Genomic DNA, 18,888 nt, shown 5'->3' with positions numbered 1-18,888 from the left:
ATAAGAAGTATCATTATCTTCCACAATTATATTTTCATGAGGCACAATAGTAATAGGAGCGGCATTATTTGAGAGAGATATCTTTTTACCTCTCTTCCTCTTTCTTTTCTTCTTCTTCACCACATCATGTGTGGGTTCAATACTCTTTTTGGAGCTCCTTATTAATGAGATTGGTTGAATAGGAGGCTCCTCCTCGTTACCTGATTCATCATAAGAAATAATAGGAGGGTATTGGGAAGCCTCTTCCCTTTCATTAGTATTCTCTTCATCTTCTATTTGTTTTCTTTTCTTTATGTAGTTGGCAATATAAGGATTTTCAATACAATTCACCGCACAATACATATAAATTTCCTCTAGATCAAATCCAAGAAGTTTATAATGGGCAAATTCTGGAAGATAATTAGTTATACATTTCATTTCTTCGTAACTCATAAGCAAACTAAGTTCATTATGATGTGCAAGGGAAATCAAGTCATCACAATTTTTGGACACGATACGATCATGAAACAATTTGCATTGGGTATTGAAATGATCATGTTCATTACAAAGCTCACAAGTATGGCCAATATAATTTAAATTTTCAGCACATTCATCTAGCCTTTCTTGCAACAATTTAGTTTCTAAGTACTTATGCCTCTTGCAATATCTATCTTCCCTATTTGGTGTGTTCGTACAAACCCAATGTACTCCACAAAAATTGACATGTTTATAGGAGACATCATAACTAGTGCAATCATCATTAGTATCATGGATATTCAAAGAATTCATACTAACAACATTGCAATCATGCTCATCATTCAAAGATTTAGTGCCAAACATTTTATAGATTTCTTCTTCTAGCACTTGAGCACAATTTTCCTTTCCATCATACTTACGAAAGATATTAAAAAGATGAAGAGTATGAGACAAACTCAATTCTATTTTTTATAGTTTTCTTTTATAAACTAAACTAGTGATAAAACAAGAAACTAAAAGATTCGATTGCAAGATCTAAAGATATACCTTCAAGCGCTAACCTCCCCGGCAACGGCGCTAGAAAAGAGCTTGATGTCTACTACACAACCTTCTTCTTCTAGACGTTGTTGGGCCTCCAAGTGCAGAGGTTTGTAGGACAGTAGCAAATTTCCCTCAAGTGGATGACCTAAGATTTATCAATCCATAGGAGGCGTAGGATGAAGATGGTCTGTCTCAAGTAACCCTGCAACCAAATAACAAAGAGTCTCTTGTGTCCCCAACACACCCAATACAATGGTAAATTGTATAGGTGCACTAGTTCGGCGAAGAGATGGTGATACAAGTGGTATATGGATAGTAGATAAAGGTTTTTGTAATCTGAAATTATAAAAACAGCAAGGAAACTAATGATAAAAGTGAGCGTAAACGGTATTGCAATGCATGGAAATAAGGCCTACGGTTCATACTTTCGCTAGTGTAAGTTCCCTCAACAATAATAGCATAATTGGATCACATAACTATCCCTCAACATGCAACAAAGAGTCACTCCAAAGTCACTAATAGTGGAGAACGAACGAAGAGATTATGGTAGGGTACAAAACCACCTCAAAGTTATTCTTTCCAATCAATCCGTTGGGCTATTTCTATAAGTGTCACAAACAGCCCTAGAGTTTGTACTAGAATAACACCTTAAGACACAAATCAACCAAAACCCTAATGTCACCTAGATACTCCAATGTCACCTCAAGTATCCGTGGGTATGATTATACGATAGGGATCACATAATCTCAGATTCATCTATTCAACACATAGAACCTCAAAGAGTGCCCCAAAGTTTCTACCGAAGAATCACGACGAAAACGTGTGCCAACCCCTATGCATAGGTTCATGGGTGGAACCCGCAAGTTGATCACCAAAACATACATCAAGTGAATCACGTGGTATCCCATTGTCACCACAGATACGCACGGCAAGACATACATCAAGTGTTCTCAAATATTTAAAGACTCAATCCGATAAGATTACTTCAAGGGGAAAACTCAATTCATTACAAGAGAGTAGAGGGGGAGGAGAAACGTAAGATCCAAATATAATAGCAAAGCTCGCGATACATCAAGATCGTGCCAAATCAAGAACACGAGAGAGAGAGATCAAACACATAGCTACTGGTACATACCCTCATCCCCGAGGGAGAACTACTCCCTCCTCGTCATGGAGAGCACCGGGATGATGAAGATGGCCACCGGATAGGGATTGCCCCCTCCGGCAGGGTGCCTGAATGGGTCTAGATTGGCTTTCGGTGGGTACAGAGGCTTCTGGCGGCGGAACTCCTGATCTATTGTGTTCTCGGATGTTTTTAGGGTATATGGAGATATATAGGCGGAAGAAGTACGTCAGGGGAGCCACGAGGGGCCCACGAGGGTGGAGGGCACGCCCTAGGGGGGTGGGCGCGCCCCATACCTCGTGGCTCCCTCGAAGCTTCCCTTACGTAGTCTCCAAGTCTTCTGGGCTTCTTTCCTTCCAAAAATGAGTTTCGTGAAGTTTCGGGTCAATTGGACTCAGTTTGATTTTCCTTTTCTTCGAAACCCTAAAACAAGGTAAAAACAGAAACTGGCACTGGGCTCTGGGTTAATAGGTTAGTCCCAAAAATGATACTCCCTCCGTTCCTAAATATAGGGTGTATAGTTTTTGGCACGGAAATTAAAGAACACACGTGGAGGAAAAATTTCACAAGTTTTGGGCGAGATTACACCCGACTAATTGGCATGAGAAAATAGAGGAGCTTTCTTAATGTATGAAAATGTAATAAAATTCCTAAACAAATTATACAAATGAGTGGTGCAACGCAATACACCTTATATTTTGGGCTTTTTCTAAAAAATCTATACACCTTATATCAAGGAACGGAGGGAGTATAAAAGTGTGTAATAAAGCCCATAAACATCCAAAACAGTAGATAATATAGCATGGAGCAATCAAAAATTATAGATACGTTGGAGACGTATCAATGGCATGTTCTTGACCGGTAGATACAAGGGCACACTAATGGTAGCAATGGCGCACTCATCAAACGACACCGTGTTCCTAGTTGCATTTGCTTTGGTGCCTTCCGAGCACCAAGACAACTGGGAGTAGTTCATGGGTCATGTTAGGCACAAGGTGATTGGGGCTAGGGAGGTATGCATCATATCGGACCGGCACCATGGCATACTCGAGGCAATGGACATTGTTATTCCAGGATTTCCAAAGCTTCACCACAGATGGTGCATGAGGCATTTTGTGGCCAACTTTTACCGGGCATGTAAGAGCAAGGAGCTCAGCAAAGACCTTACCCATGTATGTGTGGCCTTCACCACCGAAGGTTTCGATGCTCGGTACAACAAACTCTTTGCAGCGGTGAACGAAGGGGGAAAAGAGTTCTTAACTAGGAATTTAAGCGAGAAGCACAAGTGGGCACACGCTCATGACGATGGTGGTAGGCGATATGGCGACATGACGAGAAATCTGGTAGAATGTTTCAACAATCTGCTGAAGGGTGCTCGTGCATTGCCGGTGACTGCAATAGTGCAGTACACCTTCTTCAAGCTTAATGAGTACTTTCAGAGGCATTCTGAAGAGACTGCAAAATGGATAGGTGAAAAAATGGATTATCCGGAAAAGGTTGATGAATGGTTGCAGTTACAAGCAAGCAAGTCTTCACGGCAACAAGTTATCATATTCGAGAGAATTGAAATGATCTATCAAATTGATGAGCCAGGTGGCACAACACGAGACGGTTTTCAATATGGTGGTGCTGCATTTGAGGTGCGTCTGAAGACTCGGTGGTGCCAGTGCGAGAGGCCTAGTAAGTATCATTGGCCATGCTTGCATTTGATAATGGCGGCGAAGGCGAGAAACATACATGTTTGTGATGGAAAAACCGTCCGGATGCAAGAGTTCCATGTGGAAGCTACTAGGTTGACATGGGTGCCAAGATTTCACCCTTTCTTGGACCAATCACAGTGGCCTGAGTACCATGGCCCTCGTATTAAGCTAGACCCTCTTCTGAAGGTGGAGACCAAGGGTAGAAGGAGAACTAAGAGGTTCATGGGTGATATGGATGACTTGGCTGGATACACTGGCATAAAACAATTTGGTAGCGGTCATTTCATGGAGGCTCCTGACACTATCAATTGTGGGGTGTGCGATGAAGGGCGACACAATGAGCGTACATGCAAGAAAAGGAAAATGTCGAAGGATGGCATTCCTAGCACTAGACGTAGAGGAAAGACAAGTCGTGGAGGTGGCACCAATGGTGAAGGAGGTGGAAGAGGTGATGGTGGTGCTGGTCGAGGAAGCACAAGTGACATAGGTGGTGGTGGTCGTAGAGGGAGCACAAGTGCTAGAGGTGCTAGTGTTCGTAGAGGGAGTACAAGTGCTAGAGGTGGTGGTCGAGCAAGCACAAGTGCTAGAGGTGGTGGTGGTCGGAGTGGAAGCACAAGTGCTAGAGGTGGTGGTGGTCGTAGAGGAAGCACAAGTGCTAGAGGTGGTGGTGGTCGTAGAGGAATGGTTGATAATGGATCGGCCTTCGGTTATTTGCTTAATCTAGATGGTTGATCTAATAATAATGGTATATTATTTGTTCATACAATTCCTAGAATTTATTGATTTACTGTATTTACACATTTACTCTCTTTGTGTCTTGTGCTAACAATTGTTCTTTTTGTAGGCATGGCTTCATCCGGTTCCAGGACGAGGCCGTCGTGTGCGGACCAAGAGGACAGGCCGAAGACGTGGATGGAGGCCAGGTTGGACAAGGAGAAGGAGAAGGATATGCCCACACCACCATGTTGGTGTGGTGATGTTTGCAAGCTGAAGGTGTCCACTGACCGCAAGAAGTCATGGACAGAAGGTAGAAGGTTTTTCGTGTGTCCCAACTATGCACATGATCGTCGAAGGCCAACTAACGCATATGACCTACCACCGGTATGTTAGGTGTACATACAAAAAACCTCAACAAGTTTGAACTCATATTACTAAAAAAACATGATTTTTATGTATTCGCCTCCTCCACTTTGCAAGTACTTCACTTGGATAGATCACGAGGTACCAAAATATGTCCAAGAGGACCAACATCGAGATTACTTACGGAGGCAGCGCCTGTTCGAGGAGTTCTTTGCACGGGGATTGGAGCATGAGCATCATGAGAAGGAGAAGAACAAGTGCAAGAAGCGTGAGGAAGAGATGGCACACAAAGAGAAGGAGGCTCATCAAGAAGAGAGGGCAAGAAAACTTGCAAGGGCTTGCGATGCACAAGAGGAGGACGAGGCACATGACAAGAAGGGAAAGTGGCTCCGTACTACTCAGCAGACAAATGAAAAAGGCACCGGCATCGATGATGGACTTTCGAGACTTTGTTTAGTGCATGAACTTGTCATTCGAGACCTTGTGTGGCCATGAACTTGTCATTCGAGACCTTGTGTGGTCATGAACTATTTATGTCATTCGAGACATCCTGTGTGATGAACTTGTAATTGAGATTATGTGCAAACTATGTTTGTCATTCGAGACTGGTATGCTTTCTTCATATTTTGGGTTGAGACTTGTATGCTTTGTTCATATTTGTGTTTGAGACTAGTATGATTCTTGGTTGAGACAAGTTGCTTAGCAAAAACCTGAAAATAAAAGAAGTCAGGGGGCCAGATGCCACAGACCCTAGCGTCTGGGTGATATCCAGAGAGAAAATTCTGATATTGCTATTTTGCACACCTAGACGTCATAGACCCTGGCGTCTGGCCGTAGAAGCCACGTCAACCATACGCCACGGACGCTGGCGTCTGGGTGCTAACCAGAGAGCAAATTCTGATATTGCTAATTTGCACACCCAGACGCTAGAGACCCTGGCGTCTGGCCGTAGAAGCCACGTTAACCAGACGCCACGGACACTGGCGTCTGGGTGCTAACTAGAGAGCAAATTCTGATATGCACACCCAGACGCCACAGACCCTGACGTTTGGCCATAGAAGCCACGTCAACCAGACGCCACGGTCCTTGGCGTCTAGGTGCTAACCAGAGAGCACATTCTGATATTGCTAATTTGCACACCCATACGCCAAAGACCCTGGCGTCTGGCCGTAGAAGCCATGTCAACCAGACGCCAAGGACCCTGGCATTTGGCCTGTTACCAGTGGATAAGATTCTTTGGGCCCACCTCTATCCCTCTCATCCATTCATCTCCACCTCTACCCCTCTCATTCCATTCATCTCCACTCACTCTCACCTCTAGCCCTGCCACCCTCACTCCCTCTCCACCACCCTAACCCCCCTCAAATCTCTCACGAGTCGGTCCGGTTTCACCGTTGGATCTTTGGGATTTCCAAACAAGAAGGTAAATCAACTCCACCCCCATTTTTTGGTTGGTTTAATGTATCATAGTTTTGTGCAAACCCTAGTTTTTTTCCTCGTGGTTATGCTCAAGGGGTAGGTTAGGTACTTAGTGCGATTTGTGTGTTGCAGATGGCTAAGGGTACTCAGTGGGTGCTTAGCCCTATTGTTCATGTCCAAGGCTTGTCTCCAAGTGTTGTGCAAGTTAGTGAAGTGGACCTCACTTTTGATTGGTTGAAGACTAAATTCATGTTGAAGCAAGGGTTGAAGGAAGACGATTTTGTGTACTACGTCAGCAGGAAGCAGTCAGATGGCCCCGGGGAAAGAAAATTGATTGACATAACTTATGATGGCAAGATTCAAGAAATGCTGCAAGAATGGGAATGGAAAAAGGTTATTGACTTGCATTGCTACAGGAAACCGAGTTATATGTGATGTTCATGTCATTTTAACTATCGTGGACCATCGTGGTCATGAACTACTTATGTCATTCGAGACATTGTATGTGATGAACTTGTCATTCGAGACTATTTGTGTAATTTGAGATTATGTGATAACTATGTTTGTCATTTTCTATTATGTGAACACTAATGTTTGTCATTTGATACTATGGGTGTTTGCTAGAACAAAATATCTATGTGATAACTATGTTTGTCATTCGATACTATGGGTGTTTGCTAGGACAAAATATGAACAAAATGAAAAAGTACTTCACTAGGGCCAAACGCCACGATCCCTGGCGTCTGGTTACCTAACCAGAGAGCAAATCAATGTGTTTGCTCTAGTGCACCCCCAAACGCCATGGACCCTGGCGTATGGCTGCCCTGCTTCTGCTGTCTAGAACTCTGCTTCTGCTTCCAGTCGACCCCCAGATGCCAGAAAGCGTGGCGTCTGGTCCCCTGACTTGAAACCAGACGCTAAGGACCATGGCGTCTGGTTCGCTGTACAGGATTTTCAACTTGCCGTTTGACACAGGTATCAACAGGTTCATAGCAAGTTCATACGTTCATATCACAGGTTCATACAAAACAGAAGATAGCACATGTATGAACATTTCACAGATTTTTCACCATGACAAATTCATGCATACAAACGACACCAAGTTCACAGATTTTTCACCATGACAAATTCATGCATACAAACGACATCAAGTTCATGCACTTCCAAAGAAGACACCAAGTTCAAGACAACCTAAAAAGTTTTCACCACGACACCAAGTTCATGCATACAAACAACACCAAGTTCATACACTTCCAAACAAGACCTTTCTAGCTCACTTCCTCCTTCCTCTCTTTATGATAGTTGCAAGTGTAGGCTCCTCCTCTTCGCTAGCCTCCTACTCTTTGTTGTACGCCTCCTCCTCCGCCTCAATGTTGGCCTTATATCTTTGCATTCTTGTTGGCATAAGCTGATGAGGATACTACGGACTATGGAATTGTGTGTTCCATGTCTTCTTTCTACCTTTCTTGGCTGGTGTCTTAGCTATGGCTTTGCCTTTCCTAGAGCGAGCATTGCCTTGTGTCGGTTGTATAACCTGTGATGGTTCTGGAGCATCAACATCATAATCATGTTCTTCATGGACCTCCTCCTCTATGTTCTCTTGATGTGTTGGCTCCTCTTGATGTGCTGGCTCCTCTTCATGGACCTCCTCCTCTATGTCCTCTTCGTTGTGGAGATAACGCCGTCTATTAGCTCTGGCGGCGCGGCTACCAGGTGCAAACACGTCACTGGACTGAGCACCATGGCAAGAAAGCATAGCTGCCATCTTATGGAACCGCTTCTTGAAATTCTGCGACAACACAAAATATATATGATATGAGATGCAAATAACTAATCCGCGAAAAGAAACTTTTATAATATATTGCTCACACCTCCATCGTGCTCCTAAGAGTCCTCTCAGATAATCCACCACCAGGTGGATGACTCAGTGCAACATTGGCATCGTTGACGCACAGAAGCAACTCTCTGCCCTGCAATTCATGAACACACCAAACTTATGTATTTGAAAGAAGACAATATGATGCAAGTATGTTAGAATAGGTTCATTAGAATACCATTTCGTCATGCATCGGTGCATAGTCAATGTGAGCCCCTCTGGTGTCTCTCACAGCCGTGTTGAAGGTATGATAACCTTCTACAGTCTCCGGGTCTTCAGACACCAACTCCGACAACTCCTCGTGAGTCCAACCAGGCTTTAGCTTTAACCAGTAATGATCCGCATACCACACTTGATACTTCTGATATGCTAACTGATTGTGAGGTCTATTCTCTGATTCCACTAACGTGTCTCTTTGATCCCAAATTTGTATCCACGCATGGTGTTTGTTTGCCCAATCTGATATATCCTGATTGTTCCTTCGATCGAACCTACAAATGATGCACGGTAAAAAGCATTAGCAAACATAGACTTATTCAATGCTCTACTACATACTCAAGGACATGCTTGCTCACTGATGCAGAGATAGCATTTCCTCCTTGATCTCCTCAATTGGAATACCTTGTCTTCTTCCAAATTGTCTTGCCACACGGTCTACGAAGTGCCACTCGACTGCGAAGAAGCATATCATTGGGCACCTCGCCCGCCAAAGATGGCTATCACGCGTGCACATCTCGTTAAGAGAGAAGCCACGATCATCCACATAAGGCAACCAATGGACCTGCAAAACAAAGAGATACATTGTTATATACAAATTTCATTCTTGACTAAATTTTGTCTCATTGAACTTCTCAATACCTGCTCATCAGTCAAGGTGTCCAGCTCGTTCATATAGCACTTGTATCGCGCATGCGAGCTTCCTGTGTACACTGTCACTTGTTCCCAATAGTACGCAAGCGTAGGGCGCCGATATGGATCATCACCATGCACCCCGTCATGATTACCCCGTGGGTTTGGCATGTTGGGGTTCTTGAAATCGGGCCGTCCAACCGGGATCCGCTCCCACATCCACACGGATAGGGTCCAAACAAACCCAGCCAATGAGGATGTATCTCCTTCCCGCGACACGCCAAGTCAAGCTGCAATCAAACAAACATGTTAGATATGGAGGCGCATGACAAATGCAAGATAAATGGTTGCAAATATCTCTTACCTGACGATACAAATATGCTAGTGCGGCCGAACCCCAGCTATACTGGGTATCCCAGTTATTGAGTAGCTCCAGGAACATCCAGAGGGCTGAGTTCTCGGTTGCATCTGAGAAGACTACCTTGGTTAGTACATACCAAAGATAGGCCCGCGCGTACTGCTGCACAACCACGTCATTGGCACCCTCAGGGCACGGATTGGTCTCTCCTCTGACTAGTTTTAGCCAAGAATGCCTCACTTTCGAGGTATTGGCCTTACCTGCCAGAGGAGCGTTGGGCTGAACACCAATTAAAATGCCAGTCCGTTCTCGCCAATTAACGGTGCTGGCACGACCGTAACAGCTTGTCCGTTGATAGGAAGGCCGCTTATCATAGCCATGTCCTCTAGGGTCATCGTCATCTCCCCACATTGAAGGTGGAACGAGTGAGTCTCGGGCCTCCAACGATCCACAAGTGCAGTCAGCGCCGCGTGGTTCACCGGCAGAGCGCGTCGCTTAAACTGCAACACGAATGGGAGAAGACCCAATCTCTGAATGTACGGCTCGTACCGCGCGTCGTAAGGAAAGTCATGAGCGGAATGACCCCTCATGCGCATAGCAACTACATGTTGTAAATAAAGTTATTTTTTGATCAATACAAGAACACAAATGAGAAACAACGAAAATTGATAAGTCTTGCTTCTTACCTTTCCGGTCTCAATGGCACGAGCACGATGTTCCTTATCCCACTCCTCGATTAATCCGTCATGCCAAGGTCCATCATCATCCGCCATCCTACCAAACAAATCACAACATGAACTACAATTACAAATAGTAGAATTTGCTCCTCCAAGTTATGCAAAATTTCTTCATATGCAACATCTCTTAAAACATTCCTATTGACAATTCTAATAAATACATATCATATACGAGTACCCATACCAATCTATTGAACAAATCATGTCACACACAATCATCATCTTTCATCATCTCTTTTGCAAAAAATATTATGCCATCTATATATTCAACTATATTGTCATGCCACTTCACACATATAATATTTTTTCTAAATATATTTGCTTGCCAAAGTAGTCTTCTCAAATTCAAAAAAATATTATGCCATCTATATATGCAACACATACCTAATTTAGTAGCACATGCATACATCATCTATAATTCAAAAAATCACAAACTAAGTCTATTGGTGGACAACTACAAACATCTACCAACTACACTACCTACATAATCATCTAACAACTACAAACATATTCCTAAAACAAAGAATTCATCTACTCATGTAACATCACCTAATGTGAAATAATGCATCCAAAAAGAGAGGGTAAAACCAAAACAAATTGGAGGGAATGGGGGAGAATACCTCAAAGATGCTTGGCGGGGTCAGATCTACAAGTTTGAGCAGAGGATGGAGTAGATCAGGGGGGTGGTGGTGTGAGGGAGAGGAGGGCCGACGGACAGAGCCCTCTGTTCGTGACCCAAACGCCAGGAGAAGATGAGATGGGGATGGGTGGGCCGGCCCACGCCGTTATCCTCTTACCAGGGCCAGACGCTAGGGTTCCTAGCATCTGGCCCCTTTGCCACGTCAGCAGGTCAACGGACAGGCGGGTCCTGTGGGCGAGGGGCCAGACGCCAGGGTTCATGGCGTCTCCCTTGCAACCCAGATGCCGGGGATGTTGGCGTCACCTAGAAAGGTTAAAATCAAAAATATTTTCTAAACTGTGTTGAATTTCGATTTTGTTAGCACAAAGGGTCAGAACAATAATTTTGTCCGCGTTTGGACTCCGTTTGATATTGATTTCCTGCGATGTAAAAAAACATACAGAAAACAACAATTGGCACTTGCACTATGTCAATAGGTTAGTACCAAAAAATGATATAAAATGACTATAAAATGATTATAAAACATCCAAGATTGATAATATAACAACATGGAACAATAAAAAATTATAGATATGTTGGAGACGTATCAACATCCCCAAGCTTAACTCCTACTCGTCCTCGAGTAGGGAATTGATAAAAACAAAATTTTGATGTGAAATGCTGCCTAACATGTCATATCATATTCTTTCTTTATAGCATGGAAATTTGGACTTTTATGTGATTCAAAGCAATAGTCTAGTTTTGACATGATAATTTAAATACTCAAGCATATCAACAAGCAACCATGTCTTTCAAAATATCAACGCTAAATTTAGTTATCCCTAGCCCATCATGCTCAACCATTGATCCTGTCATGAAACACACTCGAATATTAGCTACACCCAATACTCAAGTACGGTCATATTGCCTCCTAGTTGGTGCTTTTATAAGAGAAGATGGAGACTCAAATTCAAAATAAAAATTTCATAAAGTAAAAGAAAGGCCCTTCGCAGAGGGAAGTAGGGATTTTTAGGGGTGCGAGAGCTCAAAGCGAAAAACTTAGAGATAAAAACATTTTGGGAGGGGTATCCATCCCACCAACAAAAACGACATAGAGTTCCCAACACTTTCCATGCTAGATATATCATATGCGTTTCCCAAACAGAAAATAAAGTTTATTCCTTTTTCCACCATACTTTCACTTTCCATGGCTAACCGTATCTACGGGTGCCTTCCATACAACACTTTTCAAGGAATTTATTATTTGACAACATAAAGTAAATTCATTTTTTCATTTCGGGAATGGGCATCCCTAATACCTTTGCCTTACTCTCGTGCAATGACAAGCGAATAAACACTCATCGTGAGAATAACACATCTAGCATGGAAAATATTAGCCACCCCTCACTGCTCCATGAGCGAAACGAACACACAAAAGAGAAGTTTATTTTGAAAATTAGAGATGGCACATGCAAATTTGCTTAGAATGGCAAAAGAATACCGCATATAGGTAGATATAGTGGACTCATGTTGCAAAACTGGTTTAAAGGATTTTGGATGCACAAGTAGAGAGCATACTTAGTGCAAAATGAAGGCTATCAAAAGATTGAGAAGCGACCAACCAAGAAACGAATAATCTCATAGGCAAGCATTAAGCATAATTAACACCGAATAATGCGCCACAAGTAGGATATAATTTCATTGCATGACTATTGACTTTCGTGCTTACATAGGGAATCACAAACCTTAACACCAATATTCTTACTAAAACATAATTACTCATCAACATGACTCACATATCACATCATCATATCTCAAAATTATTACTAAGAATCAAGTTTATTTTGTCCAATGATATTCATGAAAGTTTTTATTATATCCTTCTTGGATATCTATCACTTTGGGACTAATTTTCATGTGTTGCTTTTCATAAGCTCAAACAAATATAAGTGAAGATCATGAGAGATGAGCATAATATTTCTTTCTTTCTCTCAAATTAATTTAAGTGAAGCAAGAGAGAATTTCTTGAAAATTTTATTGACTCTCAAATAAATCTAAGTGAAGCAAGAGATCATTTCTTCAAAAATACTAAGGCACACCATGCTCAAAAAGATATAAGTGAAGCACTAGAGCAAGTCCATAGCTCATAAATTTTTAAGTGAAGCAACGAGAGCAATTCTAACAAGTCATGACATAATTTTGGCTCTCTCAAATTGGTGTGTCCAGCAAGGGATCAAGACTTAAAACTCAAAATTAAACAAGCAAAAACTCATATCATACAAGATGCTCCAACCAAAACACATAGTATGTGACGAATAAAAATATAGCTTCGAGTAAAATACCGATGGTCATTAGAAGAAAGAGGGGATGCCACTCGGGGGCATCCCCAAGCTTAGCTGGTTGCTCATTTTTGGATAATAGCTTGGGATGTCAGGGCATCCCCAAGCTTATTCCTTCATCCGTCGTAAGATAACCCAAAACTTGAAAACTTCAATCACACAAAACTCAATAAAACCTTCGTGAGATCCGTTAGTATAAGAAAATAAATCACTACTATAAGTGCTGTATCAAACCAATTCATATTTTGTCCTTGCATTATATCTATTGTATTCCAACTTTTCTGTGGCAAAAACTCATCAAAGAAAACCATAGAGCCATCAAAACAAGCACACAACACAAAGAAAACAGAATCTGTCAAAACAGAACAGTCTGTAGCAATCTGACTATTTCGAATACTTATGTAACTCCAATTTTTTTGAAAAGTTAGGATGACCTGAGAAATTTGTATATTGATCTACTGCAAAGATGGTTAAGTTTCCGATGCCTCTACTTGACTAGCTCATTAATCAAAGATGGTTAAGTTTCCTAGCCATGGACATGTGTTGTCATTTGATGAAAGGGATCACATTATTAGAGAATGATGTGCTAGACTACACCCATCCGTTAGCTTAGCACTATGATCGTTTAGTTTATTGCTATTGCTTTCTTCATGACTTATACATGTTCCTATGACTATGAGATTATGCAACTCCCGAATACCGGAGGAACACTTAATGTGCTATCAAACGTCACAACGTAACTGGGTGATTATAAAAATGCTCTACAGGTGTCTCCGATGGTGTTTGTTGAGTTGGCATAGATCGAGATTAGGATTTGTCACTTCGATTGTCGGAGAGGTATCTCTGGGCCCTCTCGGTAATGCACATCACTATAAGCCTTGCAAGCAATGTGACTAATGAGTTAGTTGCGGGATGTTGCATTACGGAACGAGTAAAGAGACTTGCCGGTAACGAGATTGAACTAGGTATGATGATACCAACGATCGAATCTCGGGCAAGTCACATACCGATGACAAAGGGAACAACGTATGTTGTTATGCGGTTTGACCGATAAAGATCTTCGTAGAATATGTAGGAACCAATATGAGCATCTAGGTTCCGCTATTGGTTATTGACCGAAGATGAGTCTCGGTCATGTCTACATAGTTCTCGAACCCATAGGGTCCGCACGCTTAACGTTCGATGACGATTGGTATTATGAGTTTATGTGTTTTGATGTACTGAAGGTAGTTCGAAGTCCCAGATGAGATCACGTACATGACGAGGAGTCTCGAAATGGTCGAGACATAAAGATTGATATATTGGATGACTATATTCGGACACCAGGATTGTTCCGAGGTGTATCGGGTATTTATCGGAGTGCCGGAAGGGTTATCGGAACCAGCGGGGAAGTTATGGGCCTTTTTGGGCCTTAAGGGAGAGAGAGGGAGCAGCCAAGGGCTGGCCGCGCCCCCTGTCGGTGTCAAAACCGGCGGATCTCGGGTAGGGGGTCCCGAACTGTGTGTCTAAGGCGGATGGTAACAGGAGGCAGGGGACACGATGTTTTACCCAGGTTCAGGCCCTCTTGATGGAGGTAAAACCCTACGTCTTGCTTGATTTATTCTTCATGATATGGGTATTACAAGAGTTGATCTACCATGAGATCGGGGAGGCTAAACCCTAGAAGCTAGCCTATGGTATGATTGTCTGTCGTCCTACGGACTAAAACCCTCCGGTTTATATAGACACCGGAGGGGGCTAGGGTTACACAAGGTCGGTTACAAAGGAGGAGCTATACATATCCGTATTGCCTAGCTTGCCTTCCACGCCAAGTAGAGTCCCATCCGGACACGAGACGAAGTCTTCAATCTTGTATCTTCATAGTCCAATAGTCCGGCCAAAGGATATAGTCCGGCTGTCCGGAGACCCCTAATCCCGGACTCCCTCAGTAGCCCCTGAACCAGGCTTCAATGGCGATGAGTCCGGCGTGCAGTGTTGTCTTCGGCATTGCAAGGCGGGTTCCTCCACCGAATACACCCCGGAAGAATCTGAATACAAGGATAGTGTCCGACCCTGCAAAATAAGTTCCACATACCACCGTAGAGAGAATAATATTTCCACAAATCTAATCTGCTGACTCGTTTTGTCAATGTGACGTTTTATCATGGCCCGGTGATTATTCAAACCGTTTCCTTTAACTAGCCCCGGACATAACACGAGGCAGTTTCTTGACACGTCTTGTCAAAGCAGAGATCTTGTTCCCCTTATCACAGGATTCTCATCAATACGGGCGTGGGTAACCCAACCGCCATCGATTACGACGCTTGGGGGATAAGCGAGTTTTACCAGGCTAGTGGGGGCGCATAGTTTCGGCCGCCCTTATAAAGGGACAAGGTTTAACCTTTCTCTACCCATGCCTTCTTCCTCCTTGCTCATCCGTCCTTGCACACTCAAGCCCCAATGCCCAAGTCCGCATCTTTCTCCTCAACCTCCTCCAAACATGTCCGGAGCGGGAGGGAAGTGGATGGCTTCCTCCGTTACGGAGGAACACATCAAAAAGCTGCACGGAGCCGGATACTTAGCCGCGAATATCGCGCATCGGCTACCCACTGCGGGGTAGATCGTCCCTACCCCGGAACCTCATGAGAGGGTAGTTTTCCTGCACCACTTCCTCCGCGGACTAGGGTTTCCCCTTCATCCATTCGTCCGTGGTCTCATGTTCTACTACGGGCTAGACTTTCATGATCTGGCCCCGAACTTCATCCTCAGCATTTCGGCGTTCATCGTCATCTGTGAGGCCTTTCTCCGCATCCGCCCCCACTTCGGTCTGTGGCTGAAGACCTTCAATATCAAGCCGAAGGTGGTGGGCGGCCAACAAGCAGAATGTGGCGGAGCCATGGTGGGCAAGATGCCCAATGTTATATGGCTCAAAGGCTCCTTCGTGGAGACCATAAAGGGGTGGCAATCGGCGTGGTTCTACATCACCGAGCCACGCGACACCAACTGGGTGGCTGCTCCCGAGTTCCGATCCGGATTCCCTACATGGGTCACTTCCTGGAAAGAGAAGGGCCTGTCGTGGGGTTCATCGGTAGAGCTGGACGGACTCCAGAAATGTATCCAGAACATGGCAAGCAAGAAACTCAAGCTTGTCAACATAGTCCAGGTCATGCTCATCCATCGGATCCTCCCGTGTCAACAACGGGACTTCAACTTGTGGGAGTTCGACCCGGCCCATCACCAAACTCTGAGCGAGCTCTTTGACATGACGCACAAGGACGTCTGGAGGGTGCTGTTCAAGGGCGCCGAGGTCCCTCCCTCTCTCACCGAGGACCGCGGACTAAGCGCGAAGCAGCGAGCGCATTCGGTAAGTTCTATACATCCGGTAGGATATTTATTTCTCCTAGCTTAACCATGTGCAAGGTCTGAGCTCCCATGCCTTTGACAGGACTGGGAGGAGGCATCGGAGCAGATCAACTGTCCGGCCCCTCTGCCCGAAGGCAATGCGGATGCTCTCCTGACGGAGATGCTGACTCCGGCTCCTTACAAGGTGCCAGAGAAGACCAAGAAGGCCAAGGGAACCCGAAAGAGTTCCCGGCGCCAGGTGATATCAGACTCATCGTCCGATGACTCCTCGGCGCACTCCTCCCACGAAGACGAGGAGGAAGATGAAGAGGCTCCCCCTCCAGTTGGGGGAGACAAGAAAAGGAAGGCCGCCCCAACTGGGGGGGGGGGTGAAGGGTCCAAGAAGGGAATGACTCTCCTTCCGGACAGTTCCACCACCGCCGCCGGAGGCGAAGACGAGTGGCTGCTCAGGGCCAAGCCCTTGGCGAAGTCGTAAGTATTCGGATATGAGAGTAACTCATAGCATTCCTTTGTCGCACTGCTTCTCCTAACGCCGAATTGTGATTATGCAGACAGCCCCGAGCCTGTATCGACGTATCTTCGTCGGACGGCTCCCTGGACTCGTTGGATATGGATAGCGATCCACTTCCGACCACCACCTCCCCTTGCCCTACAGACAACGCCGAGGTGTTGTCTCAAGAGGCACCGGGTCGAGGGGAGACAGTCCCGGAGGCGCCTCAAAGCGACCTTTCGGACTCCGGGAGCAGAGGGAGCAAGGCCCCTGAGGGCTCCGAGTTTGGCCCTCAGCTGAACACCGCGCCGGAACCTCCAGTGGTTTCAGACTCGGGCAGGGGGCCTCCTTCCAAGAGGGGCAAGACGCCTGTGCCGGTGACCTCTTTCCATCTAGAGGCACCGGACAATCTGCTGGAAGCGCTTCGCAGCACTTCCATCGACGAGGAGCACCGCACTATTATGAGTGCGGTGGTCCAGAAGGTTCAGTCCGCCAAGAGCGGACTGACTGAAGCCTGTGCCAGCCTTCTAACAGGCTTTGAGGTAAGTATTTAAAATATACGAAAAATATTACCGCATAGACAGTATCCCCTGATGCCCTGTTCGGTGTTCACAAAGAAAAGCCGAATAGAGGATCGAACAGTATCGCAGGAGTCTAATATAAGTATGTATGTATGTATGTATGCATATGCAGGCTTCGCTGCTGACCTCTGCCGCACTAACTGTGGAGGTCGCCGTATTAAAGAAGGACCTCGAAGGGTCCCAGAAAGAGCTCGGCCTTGCTAAGAGGCAGCTCGAAGAGAACAAAGGTAAGTAGTACCTAGTCTATGGATATATAAAAAGAATGCGATTGCAAAATGACAGGATCACCGTAAATTTGCCAGGGGCCACGGCCGAGGTGGCGACCCTGAAGAAAGCGCTATCCAAGGCCGAAAACAAAGCGGCCAAGGAGCGCACTGAGCGGGAAAGGCATGAGGCTCGAGTGGGCGAGGTGCAGCAAGAGCTCCACACTCTCGTGACGAAGCACGAGGCGTTGGAGCTTGACTTGAAGACGCGAGAGTCCGAGCTTGCCGCGGCCCTCGAGAGCGCAAAGAATGCCAAGGCCGAAGCCCAAAAGGCCCTCCAGGAGATTGATGCGATGAAGAAGATAGCGGCAGGTAAGGCATTCTATATGCAAAGCAAGCATGTGAAAGTAAATTACTTGTTACTTACCCGAATCCAGAGCTCTCCAGGAGCATTCGCAGATTTGCCTTGCAGCATGTCTGATGCCGCGATATTTTACTGGGCCGAGGAGGGAAGCTCGACGGAGAAGTTGTTTGGGCCCCGTATACTGGGACCGAACACCTGGTGCCTATGAGCGACCAGCTAAAGCAGCTGGTCGAGCTGCACAAGGCGGCCGAACAGGCCATGAAGGGCTTTATAATCCGGATGTGGCCTGGCGACGCCCTTCCCAACAGCTAATTCGGTCTGGTGAGGCGGCTTGTCGATGCCTGCCCACGGCTGGAAGTCATCAAGCGGTCCATCTGCATCGAAGGTGCACGCCGGGCCTTCGCCCGTGTGAAGTTGCAATGGGCCAAGCTGGATGCCGTGAAGCTGATTAAGGAAGGGCCACCGGAGGGCAAGGAGCATCGCCACCCCGAGATATACTATGAGGGTGTCCTGAAGGGTGCCCGTCTCATAGCGGACGAGTGTACGAAAGATATAATATTTGAGTAAACTTGCTCGTGTAATCCTGTATTTATGAAAACTTGTTCATATGCGCTATGCAATGCTTGTTTGAATTTAAAATATTACCTTTTGTTCGGCTGTTTATCAAATCTGAGAGATGGCTAGTCGTCGGCTTCTGCCCTCATGCCCCGAGTGCTGGGGTGTTCGGGATAAACCTGAGCACTCTTGTTCCCATTTTTGGGTCCTTCGAGGGAGGTGCTCAGCACAACGAACAAGGCAATCGGACTATGATG

At 45.1% G+C, this 18,888-nt stretch overlaps 1 protein-coding gene across 1 annotated transcript; it reads right to left on the bottom strand.

The window, feature by feature from the left end:
- Positions 1 to 7,654: 7,654 nt before the first annotated feature.
- Positions 7,655 to 10,174, bottom strand: LOC147978999 (uncharacterized). Its single transcript, XM_087514980.1, has 8 exons — positions 10,088 to 10,174; positions 9,847 to 9,901; positions 9,053 to 9,309; positions 8,770 to 8,975; positions 8,373 to 8,685; positions 8,190 to 8,288; positions 7,853 to 8,107; positions 7,655 to 7,726 (listed from the first exon to the last, which is right to left on the bottom strand). Exons 1-8 carry the CDS (start codon positions 10,172 to 10,174, stop codon positions 7,655 to 7,657), a joined length of 1,344 nt encoding a protein of 447 aa, XP_087371106.1.
- Positions 10,175 to 18,888: the final 8,714 nt, after the last annotated feature.

Source organism: Triticum urartu, chromosome 3A, assembly GCF_056163025.1.
Source record: "Triticum urartu cultivar PI428250 chromosome 3A, HENAU_Tu73, whole genome shotgun sequence".
In the NCBI taxonomy this organism is placed as follows: Eukaryota; Viridiplantae; Streptophyta; class Magnoliopsida; order Poales; family Poaceae; genus Triticum; species Triticum urartu.
Note: the sequence above shows the minus strand (reverse complement) of the source record. Positions and strands in the feature narration are given on the sequence as shown.

What these genes read in the sequence shown, in the direction of transcription:
- LOC147978999 (XM_087514980.1), bottom strand. Translation starts at nt 10,174, where the DNA reads ATGGCGGATGATGATGGACCTTGGCATGACGGATTAATCGAGGAGTGG. An exon ending in GCTGACTGCACTTGTGGATC is followed by an intron (nt 9,310 to 9,846) that starts GTTGGAGGCCCG and finishes TGTCGCGGGAAG; the next exon opens with GAGATACATCCTCATTGGCT. An exon ending in CACCGATGCATGACGAAATG is followed by an intron (nt 8,289 to 8,372) that starts GTATTCTAATGA and finishes CATGAATTGCAG; the next exon opens with GGCAGAGAGTTGCTTCTGTG.